At 46.0% G+C, this 23,960-nt stretch overlaps 1 protein-coding gene across 1 annotated transcript; it reads right to left on the reverse strand.

Moving 5' to 3' along the window:
• Positions 1-1,911: 1,911 nt before the first annotated feature.
• LOC115480261 (hippocampus abundant transcript 1 protein-like) lies at positions 1,912-23,165 on the reverse strand. The gene is made up of 12 exons (XM_030218801.1): positions 22,940-23,165; positions 20,811-20,906; positions 20,218-20,280; positions 17,459-17,586; positions 17,100-17,214; positions 16,272-16,490; positions 7,857-7,970; positions 4,364-4,435; positions 4,152-4,264; positions 3,716-3,813; positions 3,472-3,629; positions 1,912-3,374 (listed from the first exon to the last, which is right to left on the reverse strand). The coding sequence occupies exons 1-12, from the start codon at positions 23,024-23,026 to the stop codon at positions 3,162-3,164; spliced, it is 1,476 nt and encodes a 491-aa protein (XP_030074661.1). The 5' UTR covers positions 23,027-23,165; the 3' UTR covers positions 1,912-3,161.
• Positions 23,166-23,960: the final 795 nt, after the last annotated feature.

A 23,960-nucleotide genomic window follows, 5' to 3' on the forward strand; every position in this document is an offset into this window, starting at 1 on the left:
GCACTGCATGTTTAGGAAAAATTCTTGTTGCTCATTAAGTGGGGAATTTTATAAAGGGTTTTTCCTTGTATCAAGGGATTTTACAAAATTAACCCACCTATGTGAGGTGAAAAAGCAGCATGTACATGTATGATGATTACATATAGGCATTTCCAGGGGGATGTAGTTTGAGAAGTGTGTTATTTACCTACAGTTTAGAAAATGCTGGAGTACCTGCACACATTATACCTGCTTTGGGGCAGGTGCACATGTGGGTGTCCATATTTATATACTATTGGGGCTGGTTCTGGGAGTTTATTTGAGAAAGGCACATAGGCGTCTTATGTTGCCTTTATAAAATAACAAACACAAGAGGTTTATATATGTGACAGAAATAATATAATACTGTAACACAAAGACCACCTGTCACCAAAAAACTCCAATATTTTATATGAAAAGAATGTACCTGCACAGTAAGCCTGAGGCACTGGCGTTTTTTTATATGTTGGATTGATTGAGCATTTAACTTATATACTGAAAAGACCCCTGATACAGGCAAATTGCCGAAACATAGCCCATGTTGGGTCTTTCAATAAATTTGCTCCTCTATATCAATTCTTGAGGCCCATCATGCTTTCTTTTGTTTCCCTTTCTTCTGTTGATATGAAAAGAATGAACCATCAATTATTAGACGCTATATTCCGACAGCAGTCAGTAAAACAGGCTTCTGTGTGCAGTCCAAACCTCCTGTGCACTTTACAGAATTTTCAAAAGTTTATGACCATACTAGTGACCTTTCAAATAATATAAAAATGAAAACATTTAGCTCCAAATATCAGGCTACATGTAGTTCTGTGGTGCCAAAAAACAACTATAATCCAAACATGAATTTACCAACTACTGTTAGAATATAGTCCATCCATTTCATATAAAATATTTTTGTTTTTGTAGCGATAGCTGTTTTTTTGCCTTTATAAGACACACATTTTTGGGCTTCTCACATAGGTGTCCTGTTACAAAATCTGGCCTTTCATGCCTGCTGTAAGGCAACAACCTAGGTGTGGAAGGCTGAACCTAAGCTCAATGGCATGTTGCACCACACTTTTCTGAAACTATATGGATGAGATGGGAGATAATAGCTGTATTTGTATTATTAATCTTCACTTCTTATGTCTTAATTTTCCATTACTCTTTTGGATGTTGCATAAGCCTTTTATAGGTTCATGGTACTAGCTATTTGGTACTTGTGTGTAAGGAAGAAGTAAAGCTGAGGTTGATCAGAGTGCAACAGGTTTCCCTTAGCTCCTGGATCAAGGAATGGTAAGAGTATGCCTGACCTGAAACCCTTTTCTTATTGTTTATGGACGTGAACTGGCCAGAGGCACAGGCCTTCCCAAACACATAAAGGGATATTCCTGCCTGAGTGCTGTGTGTCTGGGAATGGGTGGAATCTCTTCTTGGTGCCATCTCTCTGCACAGATTTTTGGAAAGGAGAAGGGGGTGGGAGATGGCAGGAAAAAAGCCACTTCAGAGCCTGGCACAGCTCTCCAGGGTCAGGCTCCACAGGGTCAGAAAAGTGATGATTCAGGCACTCTACATTTCAACAGCACAAATAAGGTCACGGCTTGGAGAAAAATAGCACCTAGCATTGTTTTAACCCATTTACTAATGTCACAAGTTCAACCTTCTGTTAGCAGGAAATCTGGAAACTACCACGGTGTCTGTATGTGCACCTCTATCATTGCTCTCAGGAGCAAGCAGTGTGAATGCTGACTGCACTTAAGAGGCTGGGACTGTGATTCCTGATCCTTCATGCTGCCTCATTTGAAGAGCTCTGGTCTTGATACAATATTGTATTAGAGTCTCTAAACTCTTTTGAAAACAGGAAGAGAAGAACAAGTTTGAACCACTCCTGAAGAAAAGAGGCAAAACTTTTGGTTGAAGGAGAGTTGCTGTTTAATAAATAAAAGGTCCCATCAGCAGGAAAGCTTTGCCATTTCTAGCACAATCCAAACTCAATGGCACATATTTCATTCTGAGTCATAGTACATGTAATTAAATTAGGAGGTCAAGGGCTGGGCTCTCTCAACTCAGCTCTGTGGCATTTTCCAAGTTGCTGCACTTTCATTGACAGTACCACTGGAAGCTGTCCAAAAAAAAGAGGATGGAATAGAGAAATGTGGGGAATGGGAAAGATGGATAAAAAGAGACCGAGACAGCTGCTGGTGTGTGACTTCAGCTTTAGTCCAGGTTCCACTGTAGGGATAGAATAAAGGGAGTACAGCCTGACATCTGTCCTAGCCCACAGAAAGTTTCTGACTGGACCATGCCTATGGCCACATGAACATGGAAATGGCAGGTGAAGAGAGAGGTGTGGCTGTAGCCATAACCAGGGTACAGAACTGAGCAGGTGAGGGGGCAATCTGCTCAACCGCCATGAAGGTGGGAGACAGTCCTGTGGCATTAACCATGGCAGGTGGTGGTGTAGGGGTATCGCTGTTGCTGTAATATGATCCTATAGCTATTCTGCTCAGATGTTGATACAATCTGAGGATTACACAGTAGGATTCTCCATTGTATTTGCATCCCACACATACTGGCTTTGTTTTTTTTTTACACATACCCATACACAGAGATGTACACAGTTACAATGGCATAAGTGCACAAGTGTATGGCATTGCCAATCTATAGACATGAAGGTGGAAATAGCCACAATTGTTATTGTCCAAGGTCTCTAACATTTGGCCCTCCTAGAAAACTGCTCTATAACTACAAACCCTGCTCTTCATCCATGCTGCAGCCCCATTTTAGTTCCCTTGGGGCATGGCAAGGGACTCAAAGTGAGAATCAGGGCCTATTTTATTTTCCTTAAGCGGTGTAGAAGACATCTTGTGATTTACTTAGGAAGGACATACATTAAAAGAATCTAAGAAGGATGCTTGTCCTTTAAACAAAAAGATTTGGTGTTGTATACCACAGAGAAGATTCTCTGATAAAAACTAACCCCACACAGCACCATTTCTCTGCATGATGCTATCCACACTCCTCTTCCTCCTCTGCATGATACCATCTAAGTCTCTCTTCAGGCCTATATGCTCTAACTCTGCTTTAAGAAAATGGCTCAGTCAGGAGCAGGTTGAGTCCCTCCAATCTACTGGTGGCTTGGAGCTAAAAGGTGCCCATCACACAGTGCTATCCTCCAGTAGGGGCTCCTTGCCATCCGAGTTCCCAATCTGTGAGCAATGGGAGTGGCTCTGGGCTCCATTACTGTGTTTCTTGTGGCTGCCTGACCGTGTGGCCAGGTTACCATGTTCTGGAATGAACAAGGCTACGAGAAGAGAGAGCAGCACTGAGCATGCCCCGAAAAGGAAGGGAGGTCCAGGGATGATACTGCTCTAGAAAACAAAAGAGAACAACATCTTAGAAACAGCGAATGAGAAAGGAAAGAAGAAGAAAAAAAAAAGGAAAAATAAATGGCTTGAATCAAATTACCTCATCAGAGGGATTAGCCATGTTGGGTTTCGAGGTTTTGTCCAGTGTTTCTACCTCATTCAGCTCTACATGAAACAGGTAGAAGATGAATCCATAGAATGCTGGCCCCAGACCATTACAGAGGCCACGAATGCCAGTAATCATACCTTGAACCACACCTGTGATGAGAAGAGATCATTTTACACAGTTCTGTTAATGATCTGCTCTCTGCTACAGATCTGATCCTGGTCCTGCCTGCACATACCTTGTTGGGCGGGGTCTGCATTTCTGGATACCATGGCACTGATGGCTGGAAAGGTGATACTGGACATAGCAGCTACAGCTCCTGCTGCCCACATCATCCTGAGAGAGAGAGAGAGAGGATATGAATACAGGAAGGGTGCTTGTTACATACAGTGCTCAGCAGTGCTCTGAATACAATGTGGGGAAGAAAGAGGGAGGTCAGACATACAAGGACAGAGGAAAGAAGGAATATATCAGCATTTACCATCTGTAAACACTGGGTTCTGCACTCTAAGGACATTATTAAGCCCTGTTCATTTGACAAATTACTGATTACTGGCAGGAAGTCATTAGCCTAGCACTGGGGATAATGGCTGCCATCTCGCGGCTGTATGACAACACTGCACCTAAAGCAAGTACAGGGACTAAACAAAGCACGGAAACAACATAACACTCACCAAGGCTGAGAGCCGAAGCCATACCAAGCCAGCTGCAGGATCTGGAATCCCAAGCCTAGCAGGATGGTGTTCTTATTCCCAATAGAGCGCATCAGAATCCCAAGCACTACTGTCTGCAATGAGGAAGCATGGCAATATCAGACAGAGGAGATGCAAACCATGCCAAGAGAAAGAAAACACTTGCAGCAGGTCCTGGGCTGAGAGGATCTCACCTGAGCTAAAATGGAAAGGATCCCCACTACTCCAATAAAAACAGCGACCGTCTCAGAAGAAAAGCTGATTACCTGTAGAAAAAAAAGCAAAAACAGAGGTTCAGTGGGTGTTCCCTCCCCCCCACCATCCTGCACCATGGAAGGTGAAAAGGTTTTTGCTCCTTGAAGGAGAAGAGAGCTCAGGGAAAGGGTGTGTCTCCCTCCACAGGATTCTATCACAAAATTAACAAGACTGTGGAGCTAGTCAGAATGCAATGAGCATGCAGATTACTGCCACTTTTTTGTTTTTTTTTTTTAAACACAGCACTAATCCTCAATTCACTGTGAAATGCCATCCTTCCTGTCAGTGCCCAGTGGCAACTGCCTCAGGCACTGACACAAAGAGTGACATTATAAAAACAAAACAAAAAAGTTGCTAGTGGTCTGCATCCCCTCCCACCCAACCTGACCCCTCCCTGCTCCTCCCTCACCCCAATATAAAAAAAACCAAAAAATCTCTTCCTGGTGTGTAGTGGCAATCCCCCCCCACTCACTTTAAAATTCCCTCCTGTCTAGTGGCAATCTCCCCAAGCCCCTCCAAGCTCCCCTCCCCCAATGCATATCTTAATGAGAGGCAGAAGTGATGCCCACTAGCACCAGGGATTTGAATATTTTTAAGTTGGGGGGGGGGGGCTACTCGACAGGGAATCTTTTTAATTGGAGGAAGAGGATCACAGGGGCGATTAGACCAGCACAGAGGCCTCAGCTCGAAACCTTGGGGTCATCTTTGACTCTTCTCTCTCCTTCTCTGCTCATATCCAGCAGACCGCCAAGACCTGTCGTTTCTTTCTTTACAACATCCGTAAAATCCGCCCCTTTCTTTCCGAGCACTCTACCAAAACCCTCATCCACACCCTTGTCACCTCTCGTTTAGACTACTGCAATCTGCTTCTTGCTGGCCTCCCACTTAGTCATCTCTCCCCTCTCCAGTCGGTTCAAAACTCTGCTGCCCGTCTCATCTTCCGCCAGGGTCGCTTTACTCATACTACCCCTCTCCTCAAGACCCTTCACTGGCTCCCTATCCGTTTTCGCATCCTGTTCAAACTTCTTCTACTAACCTATAAATGTATTCACTATGCTGCTCCCCAGTATCTCTCCACACTCGTCCTTCCCTACACCCCTTCCCGTGCACTCCGCTCCATGGATAAATCCTTCTTATCTGTTCCCTTCTCCACTACTGCCAACTCCAGACTTCGCGCCTTCTATCTCGCTGCACCCTACGCCTGGAATAAACTTCCTGAGCCCCTACGTCTTGCCCCATCCTTGGCCACCTTTAAATCTAGACTGAAAACCCACCTCTTTAACATTGCTTTTGACTCGTAACCACTTGTAACCACTCGCCTCCACCTACCCTCCTCTCTTCCTTCCCGTTCACATTAATTGATTTGATTTGCTTACTTTATTTATTTTTTGTCTATTAGATTGTAAGCTCTTTGAGCAGGGACTGTCTTTCTTCTATGTTTGTACAGCGCTGCGTATGCCTTGTAGCGCTATAGAAATGCTAAATAGTAGTAGTAGTAGTAGATGCACTAAACCTTAACGACCCTTTTAATGACCCTTAGCGAAGAAATTTTCAACAATGGTAGCATGCATCAAAGGCCATTTTCCGACGACGCTAGCAGCTAACGAAAACGGAATGCAAACGAGAAACTACCATTGAAATGTGGACAATTCGGAATGCACTAACCATACTGACGATTGCAACGAATCATCTACCGTCAGAAATTTAACGTGAGCTCAGACCTGTCGTTAAGGCCTGAGCTGTCATCTCCCCGCTGCCCCCTGCACCATAAAAATCCCCTGGCATGTTTAAAAAGAAAAGTGAGATTACAGTAGAGATTAAAACACAAACACGTGGCTCCCCGCTTCCCTCTGCCTAAAATAAAAAATGAAACAAACATCAAAAAAGGATCGGGAGGGGGCAAAGGCGCTCATCAGGAGCGTCCTGTATTGACGGCCTTGCCCCCCCCCCGAGGTCGCCGCTGCTCCCCGCTTCTCCCTGTATGAAAATAAAAATCAAAAACTTTTGCAGCGCCAGGCCCCCCTCCCTTCCTGTCTCTCTCTTCTCCTTCTCCCACCACTGCTCCGCCTCCCGCCATCTTCTGCCCCCGTGCCACGCCCCCCTGAGTTCGTCGCCGCCGCTCCCCCCCTTCGCCTTAATGGCTGGTGCAGCGCCTCTCACCTGTGTGTGAAGGCGCAGCACGGGATGGAACAGCTGATCGCCCTCTGACGTGAGGGCGGGCACAGGAAGGAGGAGAGAGACGTCGGTGAAGGCAGAAGTGATCGCCGATCAGCTGTTCCATCCCGTGCAGCGCCTTCACACACAGGTGAGAGGTGCTGCACCAGCCATTAAGGCGGAGGGGGGGGGGGGGGTCAGGTGGAAGGGGGGAGCGGCGGCGACGAACTCAGGGGGGCGTGGCACGGAGGCGGAGGATGGCGGGAGGCGGAACAGTGGTGGGAGAAGGAGAAGAGAGAGACAGGAAAGGAGGGGGGCCCGGCGCTGCAAAAGTTTGATTTTTAATTTTCATACAGGGAGAAGTGGGGAGCAGCGGCGACCTCGGGCGGGGGGGGGGGGGGGGGCGCAAGGCCGTCCATACAGGACGCTCCTGATGAGCGCCTTTGCCCCCTCCCGATCCTTTTTTGATGTTTGTTTATATTTTATGCAGGGGAAAGCGGGGAGCCACGTGTTTTGGTTTTTTTTTTTAGTTTGTTTTGACGTTTGTGGCATGTGCAGAGCAGCCAGCATAACGCTTGGCTGCTCTGCGCATGCTTTAGGGGCTGATTACCGACGGGGATTACACCAATTTAACGTATCTTTAATGCATGGTACTTTACAATACCGTACCGAGCATTAAAGACTTGGTTTTTTTTGTGCATTCTTCGTTCTTTAAAATTCGTTAAGGACTTTTACGTTTCACATTTTTTTACGATACGTTGTTGCATCTGGGCCAGAGTTCTATTTTTAATTTGGAGAGCAAGGGGTTGAGTCAGGAGTAGGGCTACTAGACACCAAGGACCATGAAGAAAGCTACCAGGGCAGGCGGGCTGGGGAAGGAGGAGGGCTGCTGCTCCTGCTAGGCAGCCCCAACCAACTCTTCTATGCTGCCTTGAACCTTACAGTAAATTTCCCGTGTTGTCCATGCATCAGAACTCACTGTTACCTTCCATGCATTGCAGTGGAGTACTTAAATGGCCACATTAACATTGATTTTAATAGTGTGTGTGGCCACGTTTCCCACGCTCAACTTCTCTCTACATTGCATTGAAGATAATGTAGGTGTATAACCCATGATAACTGCGCAGTTACGCTTACGTTCTGCATTGGCTCCTGTGTGACACAGGTAAGCGGATAGATTTGTATTTCTAATATCTAATCTGATGGCAGGATATCTTAAGATATCTCAAAACACCGCTGGAACTGTATTCGGATAAGCTCCTTCAGTGCACTATTCACCTGTCTCAGATACAAGAAGAAGCTGGAATACTGGCCCGCTTCAGGAAGGTATGAGAGGAACACAGTGATACAGATGAGCAGCACTGTTGGATCCTGGCCCACTTTCCGCAGAGACTAGAAAGGAAAGAAAGCCAAAATAAGTCAAGTTTCAGAGAGCAAGACTCCCTTGCCTGGGGTCTCCATCCTTCCCAAGAAAAAAGAGGGATAAAGAAACCCTTACTGTAGCAGCATTGCAGCCCTCTCCAATCCCAGGAATATACATTCAAAAGGGGATACTCTCCCTGCTGCCAGAATTTGTCTCTCACCATTAACAAACCCAAGATCTAAGCCTGACTTGGAAGGTCCTCAAGGCGATCAGACACCATCTGCTTTTTTTCTGACCTGTGTACTTAAGGGGGAGGGAGAGATGACAACATAAGGCCACAGAGGTCTAATGCCATTGCATCACTGCTCAGCTTACAAGCTCCAAGAGAGTGTTCACCTTTACACTTAGAAATTTAGAGTCTGCTTTTCTAGAAGAATACTGATCCAAGTGGATATAACCGGATATAGAAGTACACAATGAAAATGGTGAAATTAGATCTTACCTGCTAATTTTCTTTCCTCTAGACCCTCCAGACCGGTCAAGACGCGTGGGTTATGTCCTCCTACCAGCAGAGGGAGACTGAGAAAACACTAAGCTTTTGAAGCCTGTATATATAACCTGTGCAGAACCTCCACTAGCCAGTATAACCCTGACAAAGCAGAGAAACAAAAAACACTAACAACAACTAGCAACCCTGTACGTGGTCACAGTAAACTGCAAAAACAAGAAACATCTTCCGCTTGCTCTTACGGAAACATGTTCCTTTGCCTTTGATAAAACAGTTGGGCTTCTACAGGTGGACTATCAAAGAAGAGCCCCACCTGTCCCGGACTCCTATCACAAAACAGAAATAAACAGTCTGCAATTAGAGAAACAACAATTTACAGCAGCCAAGAATTATCCAACAAACACACCTCCTGGCCTCCAATACAGACAGGGCGGGCTCTTGACCGGTCTGGAGGGTCTAGAGGAAAGAAAATTAGCAGGTAAGATCTAATTTCACCTTCCTCAGCGACCCTCCAGACCGGTCAAGACGCGTGGGACGTACCAGAGCAGTAACTAACTTATGGGAGGGACCTACTAAGGCCAGAGGTCAAAACTGCTGCCCCAAAGTGCACCTCGTCCTTTGCATGCACAGGAATCCTATAATGCTTCACAAAGGAATGCAACGAAAACCAAACCGCAGCCCAACAAATATCTAACAGAGAAATCATACTATTCTCCGCCCACGAGGCTGCCATTCCCCTAGTGGAATGAGCAGACCAGCCCCTAGGCACCACAGGACCCTTCACCAAGTAAGCAGATGCAACCGCCTCCTTCAACCACCGTGCTATGGTCACCTTAGGAGCCGCTGCACCCTTCTTTGGGCCACCATGAAGAACGAACAAACGGTCAGAGGCTCTGAAGTCCTGAGTTCCAGAGAGATAACTCAAAACTCTCCTGACATCCAGCTTGGCAATACCACGCTGCTCCGAATCTCCAGCCATATCACCCAACACTGGCAGAGAGATGACCTGATTAACATGGAACTCGGAAACCACCTTGGGCAAAAAAGGAAAGCACCGTCCGCAACGAAACCTTTCCCTCAGAAAGGACAAAAATGGTTCCCTACAAGACAAAGCCTGAAGCTCTGAAACACTCCGTGCTGAAGTAATCGCCACCAACAAGACCGTCTTTAAAGATAAATCCTTACAAGATGCCGATACCAGAGGCACAAACGGAGGCCTGATCAAAGCATCCAAAATTAGCTTCAAATCCCACGGAGGCACCATCTGTCACTGAGGCGGACGCAGCAACTTAACACCCTTAAAAAAAAAAAAGCACTACCTCAGGCACAGACGCGAAGGACTTTCACTGAAGCTTCCCACGAAAACATGACAAAGCTGCCACCTGAACCTTCAGTGTAGACAAGGCCAGACCTCTATCAACACCATCGTGCAAAAATTCCAAAACTTCTGCCACCGAAGAGTGAAACGGCCGAACTCGATGGTCTTCACACCAGTGCTCAAAGATTCTCCAAACCCGGACATACGCCAAGGAAGTGGATCGTCTACGGCAACTCAACATCGTAGCAAAGCCACTGGACGAAAGCCCCTTCTTCTTCAACTTGTGCCGCTCAAGAGCCAAGCCATAAGCGAAAACCGAGCCGGATCCGGCATGATTATCGGGCCTTGACACAGAACTGATCCCAACAAAGGCAGGGCCGCCGCCCCTGCCAACCGCACCAGGTCTCCATACCATGGTCGACGCTGCCAATCCGAAGCTACCAGAATCACCCGACCGGAGTGATGTTCGATGCGCTATATTACTCGACCGACTAACAGCCACAGAGGAAACACATACAGTCACTCCCGAGGCCAAGGCAACAGAAGAGTGTCGATTTCCTCCGCTCAAGGGTCTCTTCAGCGATTGAAAAAAAAAAAAATCTCTGAACTTGCGCATAGCGAGCCGTTGCCCTAAGATCACCGAAAGTCCCCAGACCGACACAACTCACTGGAACACTGACCGAAGAAAAGACCACTCTCTGGGATCTAGAGTGTGCCTGCTGAGATAATCTGCATCTATGTGACCTACCCCGGCCACATGCGCTGCCAAGAGAGCCTGAAGATGAGTTCAACTGCGCCGCCAAGGCTCTTTGTTCCCCCCTTGACGGTTGACATATGCTACTGCCATGGCATTGTCACAGAGCACTCGGACTGCCTTGTGGCGAACCACCGACGTCAAGGCCTGGAGCGCCACCCGAATGGCCCGAGTTTCCAGCCGGTTGATGGACCACTCTGCTTCTGCCCGAGACCACCGGCCTTGAGCTACCTGACTGAGACAATGTGCCCCCCAACCTTGCAGACTGGCATCCGTGACCATTACCAGCCCCTGTGGGGACACCAACGGCATTCCTTTCCCAAATTGCGCGGATTGAGTCACCAGCGGAGACTGAGACAAGGAGCCACCGACAGCGGACAACACATTTCCAAGTCCTGCGACAGAGGGGACCAACGACTGAGCAGAGCTGACTGTACCAGACGCATGTGCGCCCTGGCCCACGGAACTACCTCTTTGGTCGCCGCCATCAGGCCCAGGACCTGATGATAAGTACGGGCCGTCGGCGCCTTCTCTGCAAGGAACCGACGAATCGGACCCTGTAACTTGGAACCAAAAGGCTGCACGAAGGAAAGTGAAGATAAGCTTCCGTCAAATCCAGGGAAGTGAGAAACTCTCCTTTCCGGACCGCACCAGTGACCGACCGCAACGTCTCCATCCGGAAAGAGGGCACCTTGAGTGCCGCATTGACCCTTTTGAGATCTAAAATGGGACGAAAAGTGTCCTCTTTCTTGTGGACCACAAAATAGATCAAATAGCACCCTGAGCGTTGCTGATCTGAAGGAACAGGAACCACGGCTCCCAACGCGAGCAGCCACCGCAGAGTGTCCCTCACTGCTGCCCTCTTGCTCCAAGACCGACAGAGGGATTCCAGAAACACTTCGGGAGAACAGCTTTCGAATTCCAGCGCACATCCGCCTCGAAACACCTTGAGAACCCACTGATCTGACCTGATTTGGGCCCAACTCTGGTAAAACAGACTCAGCCGAGCCCCAACATGCACCAGAGCCTGAGCCCGCACACCTTCATTGGGAATTGTGGCCTGAATACTAACCTCCCGCAGAAAAGCCACGCCCTCCGCGACGACTCTCACGAAAGAACTGTGTGCGCTGGAAAAACCGACCCCTAGAGGTCCTACTACTATTAAACATTTCTATAGCACTACTAGACTTATGCAGCGCTGTACAAATTAACATGAAAAGACAGTCCCTGCTCAACAGAGCTTACAATCTAAATTGGACAGACAAACAGACAGCTAGGGGTAGGTCCCACTCGATCTGCCCGGCCTATACCGCTGAGCCTCCCTAAACCGTCCCCGAGAGGAACTAGTTCTGGCCCCTGCCTTGAACCGAAAATCTGGAAGCCATAGAACCTTGGTATCACTAAGACCTCACACTAACTTGTCCAAATCTTCTCCAAAGAGCATAGCTCCCTTAAGTGGCAGAGACCCACAACCATAGCCATATTTTTTGTCTGAAGTAGGCAACAAATCATAAAAGCCTCAGACAAAAAGGATGAACCCATGTCCAAGTCGGCTAACTCCTGACCCCCAGAAGAACCAACATCTACCGAATCATCTAGGAGCTTCTCGGCCCAACGAAAACATGCCCGAGCTACCAGACCCCCACAAACCGAGGCCTGCAGGGCTAGAGCCGACAAAACAAAACTACGCTTGAGAAAAGATCCCAACTTCCTATCCTGAGGATCACGGAGGGCCGTTCCTCCATCAACCGGGATAGCCGTAGCTATAATTACTGCCGTCCCTACTGCATCTACCGTGGGAGCCTTAAAGGAATCCCTATCGTCCTGAGGGAGGGGATAAAGCCTCGCCATTGCCTTTGCCACCTTACACGGCAAATCCCATTCCTGACAAATCATCTCCCGGAGATCCTTGTTCATAGGGAAGGATCACGCCTGACGCTGAATGCCCTTCACCAACGGATCCTGGACAGTTTCCCCCAAAGCCACCTCAGGACCAAACTGAAGGGTAGACGACACCTGATCTATGAGTTCTGACAGCTCATCTCTATGGAAAATCCGCACTACTGAAGGATCCTCTCCAGGAATCCAACAATCCTGCTCCTGAGAGCCGTCAATTCCATCTGACTCCCCCAGATCACTAAGCGCAGCTTCTGCAGCTACAGGAGAAAAACATTGCCTGTCCTCTGACCACTCTAACCGTGGTCTCTCAGCCAAGACGGAAATAGCCCCCTCTTCCAACTGGGGGGGGGGGGGGGTCCCGATCTCCAGGCCTGATACCGCGTCCAGACAAAAACTGGAGGAAAGCCCACCATTCCTGGACCGTCATTAGGCCCTTTTGTGCCAAAAACGGAGGCCGCAGGCCCAAAACCAGCTGGCTCCACGGGCCGCGTCAGACTCAAGATGGCGGCTGTTCCCGCCGAAACTGTTCCCGCTGACAGCGGCCCTGCCTATGCTCCCGCTGACCCGGAGACTCCCGACACCATCGATCCCTCCGCGGTCAAGTCGGGGGGTGCTGCAGCCACCTTTATAGGTGCACCGCAAAGCTACACTGAGCGCCCAGCGCCTCTACCCCTCGCCACGAGCACGCGCGACATCGGAGGAGCTGGGCCGCCATAAACCACGAGGGAAGGGAAAAGCTGTTCCGCAAACGCGCCAAACCAAAAACTCACTCACACTGCAAAAGCACTGAAGAAAGCGCTGCTCTCTCGTTCCAGCAAGGAATCGAAACCCCCGTTCGGTCCGCTGAAAATAAAGAAATAAATGCCCTTAAAGGCACAGTACTCCAACTCTGGCAGCTGGAAATTGTAAGGCACTCAAGGCTACAATACTGAGAAAGCAGCCGAGGCACAAAGCTGCCAAGCAAAACGAAATAGAATAACTGACCTTAAAGGCACAGTACTCTAATTCTGGCATCTGGAAATTGTAAGGCACTCAAGGCTACAATACTGAGAAAGCAGCCGAGGCACAAAGCTGCCAAGCAAAACGAAATAGAATAACTGACCTTAAAGGCACAGTACTCTAATTCTGGCATCTGGAAATTGTAAGGCACTCAAGGCTACAATACTGAGAAAGCAGCCGAGGCACAAAGCTGCCAAGCAAACAGAAATAGAGAGCAGCACAGGGGGAGGGACCCAAACATAGGTGTAACACCCCAGGGGGAAAAACTGGGCCCCACCAGACCCAGGGCCCCAAAGCACTCTTTTTTTTTTTTTTACACACACACACGTACAGGGTACTGCAACAGAATAAAGTTTGGAAGGAAAAAAATCCTACGACCCAATGACAAACTACCTCACCAGATTATTGGAGACTGCACAGGCTGTCAACTGCTACCTCTGCTGAGACTGAGAAAATACTGGCTAGTGGAGGTTCTGCACAGGTTATATATACAGGCTTCAAAAGCTTAGTGTTTTCTCAGTCTCCCTCTGCTGGTAGGAGGACATAACCCACGCGTCTTGACCGGTCTGGAGGGTCGCTGAGGAACATATCTTAAAATAACAAATCCTTATGCTGTTAACTCCCAGAACTAACCTTTGAAAGCCAAACACATACAACAAGAAGGAGGTAGCTGGACAACATCTCATCCCTGGTTTTAAGGTCCACCTGTCTAAACATCACAATGGAAACTTGTGTCACTTAGGACATGACGTTACATGCTGCAGACAGATAAAAACCCAGCCAGTATGGTGTATCACTACTAGTGTGCTCGTAAAAGGTCATGTTTCTAGAGTGATCTCTTCTAGAGATGTGCCAGTGGGGTCTTTGTTAGATAGCTGAAGCTAAAATTCCTCCACCTTTGTCAATTGTGAAGTAGGCTTTGCCCTCCATCCCCTCAGGTTCTTGTTTTCAGTTTCCTGAGGGAGAAGGGACTGGAACCTCATGTCAGGGAGGTGTGGACCAACCAGGTAAGAACAAAAGAATAGACTTACTGGGTTAGACCAAAGGTCCATCTAGCCCAGTATCCTGTTTCCAGCAGTGGCCAATCCAAGTCACAAGCACCTGGCACAGTAGTAACATTCCATGCTACCATTCCAAGGGCAAGAAGTGGCTTCCCTATGTCTATCTCAATAGCATACTATGGACTTTTCCTTCAGGAACTAGTCCAAACCTTTTTTAAACCCAGATACGCTAACTACTGTTAGCGCATCCTCTGGCAACGAGTTCCAGAGCTTAACTATTCTTTGAATTAAAAAATATTTCCTCCTCTATTGTTTTTTAAATATTTCCATGTAATGTCATTGTGTGACCTCTTAAGATAGTAGTTTCCCCAGGAGCATTCTCCCCTCACCATGTTGTCTCCAATGCTGACCTTTTGGAGCTAATATTGCAGACTAAGAACAGTCTTTCAGACTATTTGTCTGAACTATGTCAACTGTCTAAAACTGTATCCAAGCAGGGCTGCTGCTCCCAGTGATGGCTTGAAGTGGCAACTTTAGAAGCCATAAATGCTTCTCTGATCAATGGCAATGTGGCTTCATCTTCCAATATGCAGAATTTTGAAGTACAAATTTCAGCTGCCTAAATTTTCCTACAAATAGGATGACTTCAGCCCAAGAACTTGTAGATGTATTGAAATATCCTGTCCTACTTTCTATCATTAGATCAATCCTGTTTAGGGAGGTATAAATGTGCTTGCTTCTCTCTCTTTGCTCAATCTGAGATTTTAGAAATTTTCTTTGAGTAAAGTGATGTGGTAGAAATTTTCTAAGAAGAGACTTAGTAAGGCCTCTCTAGATACTGCATGTTCCTCAGACAGAGATTTGCCATTAAAATCTTACTTTAAATCATGAGTTTCCTTGTTAGGAGCACAAAGTTAGAGTCTTTCCAGATGTTTCACCTACAAGCGAAGCACTAGGAAGGAACTATGTAAGTATGCTACTTGGTAGTTTCACTGTGGTTTTTCTTTAATTCTCAGTAAAATGCACGGGTACATTTCAAAAGGAGGACCTATACCATCGCTGATACAAGTCATTTAAGGGAATTTCTTTGTGAGAGAGAGAATAAGCCTGCTGATGTGGCTTCTGTAGGCTCTCTCCCTCTACTCCACCGGGTGATAAATTGTTTTTCATTTTGTAACACCAGCTGCACAAGCTGTGCTTGTTTTTGTGTTTTTAAATTTTATTGTGTGATGTTTCTCTCTCTGTTGTGAGCTTTAGAATGTTTTCTGCAAAAGCTCTGTTTGTTTATGATATTTAACAATATCTATCAAAGAAATGTATGTCTCAAAAATCACTACGAAAAGAAGTTTAAATAAATATTTTAACTATAAACAGCACCTGACAAATCCTATTTACATTCCCCTAATTTTCCCAGTGCTCCTCACTGAATTTCTTTGATATGTTTACCCAAGATAAACATCTCAGCTAGTCAAATTGAACAGCTATGTTTCCAGCTTTTCCTTGAGCTAACATAACCGTGGCTGCCACATTTTGGACTACCTGTAATATGTCAATGAACTTCTTTGGTAAACCTCCCACAAGACTATAACCTGTGACTCTGATAATGTAGTAATCCATGCCAGAAGAAACAGCAATCACCCTTTCAGAAGCAAGAAGCACCATCCTCAGCCTTCCCAGACAACTGTAGACAAATATTCTGTTTGTACTGTGCAACTACTTCTCCAAAGTCATGGGACAACATGTGCGCAGCTTACGGCAAGGATCTAGGAGTGCTGGGACCGTGCAAACCTCTGAAAGGCTGCCAGCAAAAGACAGAGTGTCATATTCAAAAAGCAGCTCACAGCCTCTTACCGCAAAGGGATCTGCCTGCTCCCACGAGATGGGGGCTCCCCAGGACACAGGTCGCATTTCTTCAGGCAATGACTCAGGCACAACCAGTAGAATGAAACCAATGTCTAGCAGTGCCACTCCCGATGCCAGAACTACAACTAGGGTGTCACTGTAGGCCCATGCCAGGTATGCACCGATGGCCGGACTCGTGACCAAGCTGGCAGCAAATGTGGCAGACACCTGTGAGAAAAGGAGAACAGAAGAAGTGAATTATTCCTTCCTCATGTTTAGGAGGCAGAAAGCATAGTCCACACATGGAGGGAAGGGAAAGCAGAGGTCCGAGGTCAAGCCCCACATACACCCCTGGATTCTATATAGGTCTCCCAAATTTAGGCACAGATCCCTGATGTGCGTGTAAATTAATTAGGTGCTATCAATTATTGGCGTTAATTGGAGTTGACTGGAAGTAATCATTTGCCCTGCACCCTATAACATGCGTGCCTAAATTTCATAAGGGGGGGAGGGTTCCCAGAAATTAGGCAAAATGTTACAGAATACTTGGATTTACATGCTCATCTGCCACCAGCTGGCGCAAGAATTTACACCAGGTTTCAGCAGGCGTTAAGTCCTTGTGCCCAAAATTGGGTGAAGGAATCTGCACTAAATGCCATTCTTTAAAGATTGTTTAATGCTATGCGACCTTTATAGAACTCTCATTTTGGACACCAATTACTCAATCTGGCTTAAATCCTCCTGTAACAGTATTTGCTGAACTGTCCCTAAATCCTTCTGGTGACATCATGCAGTTTACATGGGAATCAGCACCCCCTATCTCCCTCAGCTTCTCACCAGGCCATATGCTGTACTGCGCTCATGCTCCTGCGTGATGTCTGCAACGTATGCGAAGATAACAGAGAACGTGACCGCAAACACTCCAGACATGGATATGACCGCAAAATACCACCTGCAAGAATGAGAAGTGGGCAGTTAAAAACAGCAGCAAAGCATTGACCCCACTCCCTACCACCCACCCCAACCTCCTCCTTACCCTCCACCCTCATTCTACCAGCAATCCCTGTTCACCCCACCTCTTCTTTACCTTCCTCCATCTTTTCCTATCTTCCAGATTCCCTTACCCCAGCTTCATCCATCTGTCCTCTTCAACTCCCCAATACCCTCGCACAGATAAGCTCCAGCAGAACACTCACCAGGGGCTTATTATCATAAGTGGGATGGGTGCACAGGTGAAGAAAACTGTAAGGAGCAGAAAAGACTTCCTGCCCCAGACATCAGAAAGTGCACCGATAAGAGGAGCACTGAGGAATGACAGCAGACCCTAGAGAGACAGAAAACATGCTGTCCAGGATTTAATATCACCAACAAACTCAAATGCTGAAGCAGGCATAGCTCCCTACTAGGAAATAGCTATAGACACTATGCAATGACACATCCTCACCACATCTAATCTACTACGATAGAAAACAGGAGAGCATCTGATGACAGATTAAGGACCAGACTTCCAAGTTGACTTCCTGGTGCAAAGCCACAGAGCCCCATTGATCTCTGACTTTCCCCTCACTTCTTCACAACTAAATAATCCCTGAGAATTACTGCAAGTTTTCTGTAATTCCCGCAACACTTTTGTCTCCAAAGGAACCAACTAATACAAGGGCAGGTGCTGTGATCTCGGACTAACTCCATATATTATACTAACAATTGTTTAAGAAAGGTATTGTGTAGTATTTTTATACACTGTGTTTTGAAATACTACGCAAGACACTTATCCACAGATGCCTGTTCATTTCTCTTTGTTTAAGCTTCAACATTTTTGAACATTTCTTTTATTTGAGGTTGTAAGATGATTTAATATTTGGTAGCCAAATATATATCTATATCTATCTATATATAGATATAGATATATACAGTGCACTCCATTTAAGTGCACGTCGGATAAGCGCCTGCTCTGTTTAACTGCATGCCGTACTTCGGTCCCGTTTTTGGTGACATCAATTTCTATGGGGACAAACTTCGGTTTAGCGCACCATTGATTAGTGCAAGATTCGCTTACATGCATGGTTTAAGACCGCTTCTCTGCAGGGAAGACTCTGCATAAGTGCGTGCACGGAACATGGAAGCCAACTGGCGCTTGACAACCGAGATTTCAAATTTACTGCCCCTTTAGCTGCCACAGGCAGAATAAGCAAAAGAATGTTGTTAGAGTGTACACTGGGGTAGTCGTTGTCATCGCGGCAGAACTGTAAGACTTTAACACTGGCTGAACGAATAGAAGTTCTTAAAAAATTAGAAAACAAAGTCAAGCATCTATTGCTAAAGAATATGGTGTCAATCCCAGTCAAATTTCACGTGTCTTGAAGTAGAAAGACCAGCTTCTGGAAGACTGGCAAAACAATACAAATCCACAACGGAAACGAAAACAGGTGGGAAAAGCTGAGGAGGTAGAAGATGCTCTTCTTTGGTAGTTTTCTCGAGTCAGGAGCAGTTTCCTGTCAGTGGTCCACTGCTTATGGAGAAAGCTAACCAGCTAGCTGAAAGTCTTGGACTAACTGAATTCAAAGCCACTGTTGGATGGTTGGAAGGAGAGGGACAACATAAAATTCAAGAAACAGCATGGTGAGAAACAAGACGCTGATGACTTTGGTGCAGAAAATTGGGTTGTTTCAGTTCTTCCTACCATCTTGAACGAGTTTGCACCTTGTGACATTTTCAATGCTGACGAAAACGGTCTCTACTGGCGAGTGATTCCTGACGGAACACTTGCATTCAAACATGCCGAAACTACTGGAGGTAAAACGTCGAAGGACGGACTGACGATCCTCCTTTGCTGCAATATGGATGGGAGTGAGAAGTTGGAACCCCTCGTCATTGGAAAGAGCAAACAGCCCCGTTGCTTCAAGAACGTTAAGTGACTTCCTGTGTCATACGAGGCTAACGCAAATTCATGGATGACTGGGGAAATTTGGAAGCAGTGGCTAAAGAACTTAGACACTAGAATGTGGGCACAAAGGCGTCAAGAGTTTGTTGCTTTGTGATAATTGTGTTGCACACAGGGATGATGTCAGGCTGTCTAACGTCAAAGTGGTCTTCCTGCCACCAAACACTACCTCTCTGATCCAACCTATGGATCAGGGCATAATAGCCAATTTCAAACAACATTATCGGGCTCTTGTGCTACGTTGTCTGATGAGCGTTATGGATGACCAGACTGGCAAGGATAAACGTGCTGTTGAACTGGCTCGTAATCTATCACTGTTGGATTCACTACATATGCAGAAAGAAGCCTGGAATCATGTTACACAGGCAACCATTGTGAACTGCTACAAGTGGGCAAGCTTTGTTAAGGATGTGGAGAGGGACGAAACAGATGCAGCTGTTGCAAACGTGTCAGATGAAGAGGTTATTGACATCCCAGCCAGTGTTACTGAAGAGGAGTTTCATCGCTACGTAGTTGTTGATTACGATCTACAAACAGCTGACGACAGCACTGATGTGGAGATATACGCCTACATGCAGGCAACAACGGCTGATGATGAAACAGAGGATGAAATGAGCAAGGCACATGCTGATGAAATTCAACAACCTCCACCTCTCACTTTTGCAAGAGCGCTGGAGAGTCTCAACACCGTGCGGGCCTATCTGGAGGCCACTGGATGTCAGTGCTATGACAGTTTTTACCGTCTGGTAGACGTAGTCAGTGGAACTCACAGACCCATTAGTGTACAGATGACTATAACTGATTACTTCAAGTAAGCCTAATGTCAGTTAACGAAGACTGTATACTGTACGTATAACAGTACTGTACATATGTTTATCATATGGGTCACAACGGTTAAGTGCACGCTCCAATTAACTGCATGCATTTCTTTGGTCCCAGACCCTTGCACTTAAGCAGATTGCACTGTATATACATATATACACATACATATTAGGTCCATTTATTTTGTCTTACCTTAACGCCATGGATCAGGCCATTCATCAGGAAGGTATGCTGAGAAAATGTCTGATGCAGCACCTGGAGAGAGACACCCTATTAGTCACATGGGAAGAGCCCTCTGTAGCAGAAGCCATTTGTGAGGAGCCTTCAATGATACACTGAGCCACAAGAGACACTGGTTCTTACCTAGGGAGCGGAGAACTTTGAAGCCTTATTTATTTGTTTGACATTCCTTAAAGATGTTCTTATTGAATACATTTTTAAATTGATTTTATCACCTTACCATATTTTTTATGGATTGTTTTTATCTGTATTATTGTATGTATATATATATTTTTATTATTACTGAAATCTGCTGTGGACCTAAGGGGCATTGCAGGAATATTAACCGCAGATTAAATTAGATTAGATTCTTGTGAGCTATACACAGATCTGTTTTTCAGATCTCCATAATATTTATCAGATATACTGGCATACAGTTGATATGAGTCCCAGTAGTTCACATTTTGGTTATTATAAACACTTGAGCTCTGTGTGGCTGTCAGGGATCTCCAACCTTCTAGCACCGTGTTCCTTTGTATTTGTCAATTCCTGTAAAACATACTTACTGTCAACATTGGAGTTGTTAGTAAACCCCAGGCAAAAAATTCCAGGAAAATAACCACCACCGCATGGTACACGCTGGGGTCTCCAATACCTTGACGCTGAAAAAGAAGAGCAATGTCCTATTACTGCTGGGCTAGACTGGGAAAATATGCAGAGGCAAGGGGTACATCCCTTAATGCCAGAGCATTAGTCAGGGGAACAGAATTATGAGTATCTATAATTTAGCCACTCCGACTCCTCAGCCAGTCATTAACTTCACTGCTTTTTGCTGTGTACATGTGAGACATAGGAGTCCTGCAATACAATTTGGAGATATGTTGTTCAAGACTTATCCATGCTAACACTGAGCACACAAGACATTAAGCAGCAAGCAAGAACCCAATTTAATTTTTAAGCCTGAAAGTGAAAAGTTTTCATATGTATATCCAATCAAAGCTTTCAAAAGGAAACAGATTAAAAGAGATGCTGTAACCAGATCAAGCCACGTGTCTAAATGTTTTTTTTTAATTAAGGCAATTTGTTTTTTTAAATGTAGAAACAAGGTCAAGGGACAAGTTGTAGGTGATACTTAATATATCTGTTGAATGGTTTTCAAGAAATATCACTGATCCAGAGAAGAGAGGTTAATTTTCAAAAGCCAGTCATAGATGTATTACTTAGTTCAGTAAAGTGTCAACTACATTTTTGGAAGTCTGATCCTCCCACAGCATCAGTTTTGCCACATCTCTAACTGAAGTTTTGGAAGCAGGATAAGGGTCACCTTGAGTTAGGTACTGGGATGATGCATGCTGTGCGAATTTTGTATCGCCAATTATGCCGGTAACTGCCGCTATAAACTACTAGCGTAAGTCCACAGTTACATGCCAAACTTTAGGTGTGAGCACTTACGATAGATAGCTGAAAGGTGCGAGTATTTACACCAGCCAAACTGCTATCAGTTAGTTAGGCACATAACTGATAGCGTTCTACAACCTGTGTGCATAAGTTCTAGGCATGCGCCTGACCTGTCCATACCCTCCATTGCAGTTATGCGCTATGAAGAATATCAACTAAGAGCAGATACACATGTAACTGCAAATTACTGCCAATTAGTACCAATTAACTCCAATTATCAGTTAAAGCCAATTAGCAGCTAATTTCACAATTAAGTTACAAATGTAACTGGTACAGTTCTGAAACTTGCATGTGCAAGTTTGCAAGCTAAGCATCAAACTGTGAGAGCAAGTTTATAGAATTAGGGGAAAAGTCAATGCAGAGGTGGACTTATAGCTTTAGCATTAAGAGATTTGGTACCAAGGTTCCTTGCATAGTTCCAGCCTCCTTACTGCAACACTGAAATGTTCTTTCCTCATCTTTACAGTACCAGACAATACATGACCTAAAGAATAATGGGAAAAGGTTCTCAAGCTTTGGGCCCAAATCCTGACACTTTTTTTTTTTTTAGTCTGCCTCATCATCAAGGAGCGTTCAGCCAGGTTCAAAATATAAGATGAGACAATTTCCCAGAAGTATACCTGACCCAGCAATAAAGCAAATTGTACCTTATGTAAATATTTGTCTTGGCAGGGATCCTAGCACAGGTATCTCCAATGCAAGTCCTATCTGGAAGGTTTTGGAGTGCATTCTAACAAAATATGTTCAAACACAGATCACACACCTCTTGATCAGAAAGGTAGCTGCCCAACACATCCTACACCCAAGGTCTCCAAAAAGTGTGGGCCTATCCACAGGCCAGTGGCATTAGCCCCTGCACCTAGAAGCCCACTGTCTTCACTAGAAACTGCTCCCCAACATCAGGGGTTCCTGATGCGACTCTCTAGCAATTTTCACAAGCCAGTCCTGGATAACTCTTTAGGCAACCTGGTTTTCAGGACAGTCATAATGAGTATGCATGAAATTGATCTGCTAACTGAAAACCCAGTGGATACAATCTCTCATAATATTCATTTTGCATATACTAAAAACCAGGCTGCCTAAAGAATTCAGGCCTGGCTTGTGAAACACTGCACTAGAAACCCTTACCAGGAGCCCCTGGGGATTGTCAGCAAGGCAGAACAGAGCACATCCGCTGGGGCTCCGCCCCCGCATCTCTTCTCGCCTCCCCCACTCCAAGGCCCCTCCCCGCACTCACGCTGCCTCCATCCTTGATAATAATTTTCTTGACTAGCAGGATGCTGCGGTTCAGCCTCTTCTTTTTCTTCTTCTTCTCCGTAGTCATGGTTAGCACGCAGCCATCCTCAGCGGCCCCAGCAGCCGCTCACACGGATGAGGCCCGCATCGGGCTCCAGAGCCTACAGCAGCCGGCGGCCCCCGCGCCGCTTCCTGTCGCAGCTCCGCCTCTGTCACCTAGCCCCACCCCCGCCCCAGCCCAGTTTCCCCGCTCTCATTGGCTCCTCTGTTGATTCTGGCCACGGAACGCCAAAGACCAACCCAAACCCCTTGGGAAAAGACACAAACGAGCCGCCCGCCAACCAACTACTATAATATCCCCGCCCCGGGAAAACTCGTTCCGGCCCGACCTGCGACTCTTTATTGGTTCGGATTACGGAAAATTCGCTGCGTCGCACTTCCTGATTGATTAGATTAATTGTCAGTTATAGTCTAGGTCTTTTGGATTGTGGTGTGTCTGGTGATGACGCCTGTGCCTGACTTTAAATGCAGAAATCAGAAGTAGTGGTGAATGCATGCAGCTACGGTGACAACATAAAACTGGAGCCGTATCGCAGGGGCTGAGTAATCATAGGCACCTGAACTCCAGAATCAGCCTGGAGTTGCATGAGGGGATTGGGAGATGATATGCAGCTGAACTTGAAGTCCGGGATCTGCCTGGAGCTGCACGATAGAGACTGGGTGACCGCATGCACCTGCGCTTTGTTGAGGTGCAGAGATAGAGCGTGTCAAAAAGTTGTCCGAAATAAATATCTTTATTAAAAGTCATCTGACGTGGTCCAGGTTTTATCATATAAACACAATAAACGCTTTGTTTTAAAAAAGCACACAACATGCTAAGTGTAAGGAATGTAGGTCACAGGATTATGTGCACAGAGTGTAGCACATTGCAAGTGTACAATTACAATACGTAATCCATGCACAAACTTAAAGAGGACAAATAGATCTATTACATACTTAAAAAGTTAAAAAAATAAATGTCA

The sequence above is a fragment of the Microcaecilia unicolor genome, chromosome 11 (assembly GCF_901765095.1).
Source record: "Microcaecilia unicolor chromosome 11, aMicUni1.1, whole genome shotgun sequence".
NCBI lineage: Eukaryota > Metazoa > Chordata > Amphibia > Gymnophiona > Siphonopidae > Microcaecilia > Microcaecilia unicolor.

Excerpts from the sequence above, each read along its gene's own strand:
- LOC115480261 (XM_030218801.1), bottom strand. The coding sequence starts at position 23,026 with ATGACTACGGAGAAGAAGAAGAAAAAGAAGAGGCTGAACCGCAGCATC. Across the intron at positions 16,491-17,099 it reads GCAGTACAGCATATGGCCTG|GTGTCTGCCACATTTGCTGC; the intron begins GTGAGAAGCTGA and ends CTTTTCTCACAG. Across the intron at positions 3,630-3,715 it reads TGCAGACCCCGCCCAACAAG|GTGTGGTTCAAGGTATGATT; the intron begins GTATGTGCAGGC and ends TTCTCATCACAG.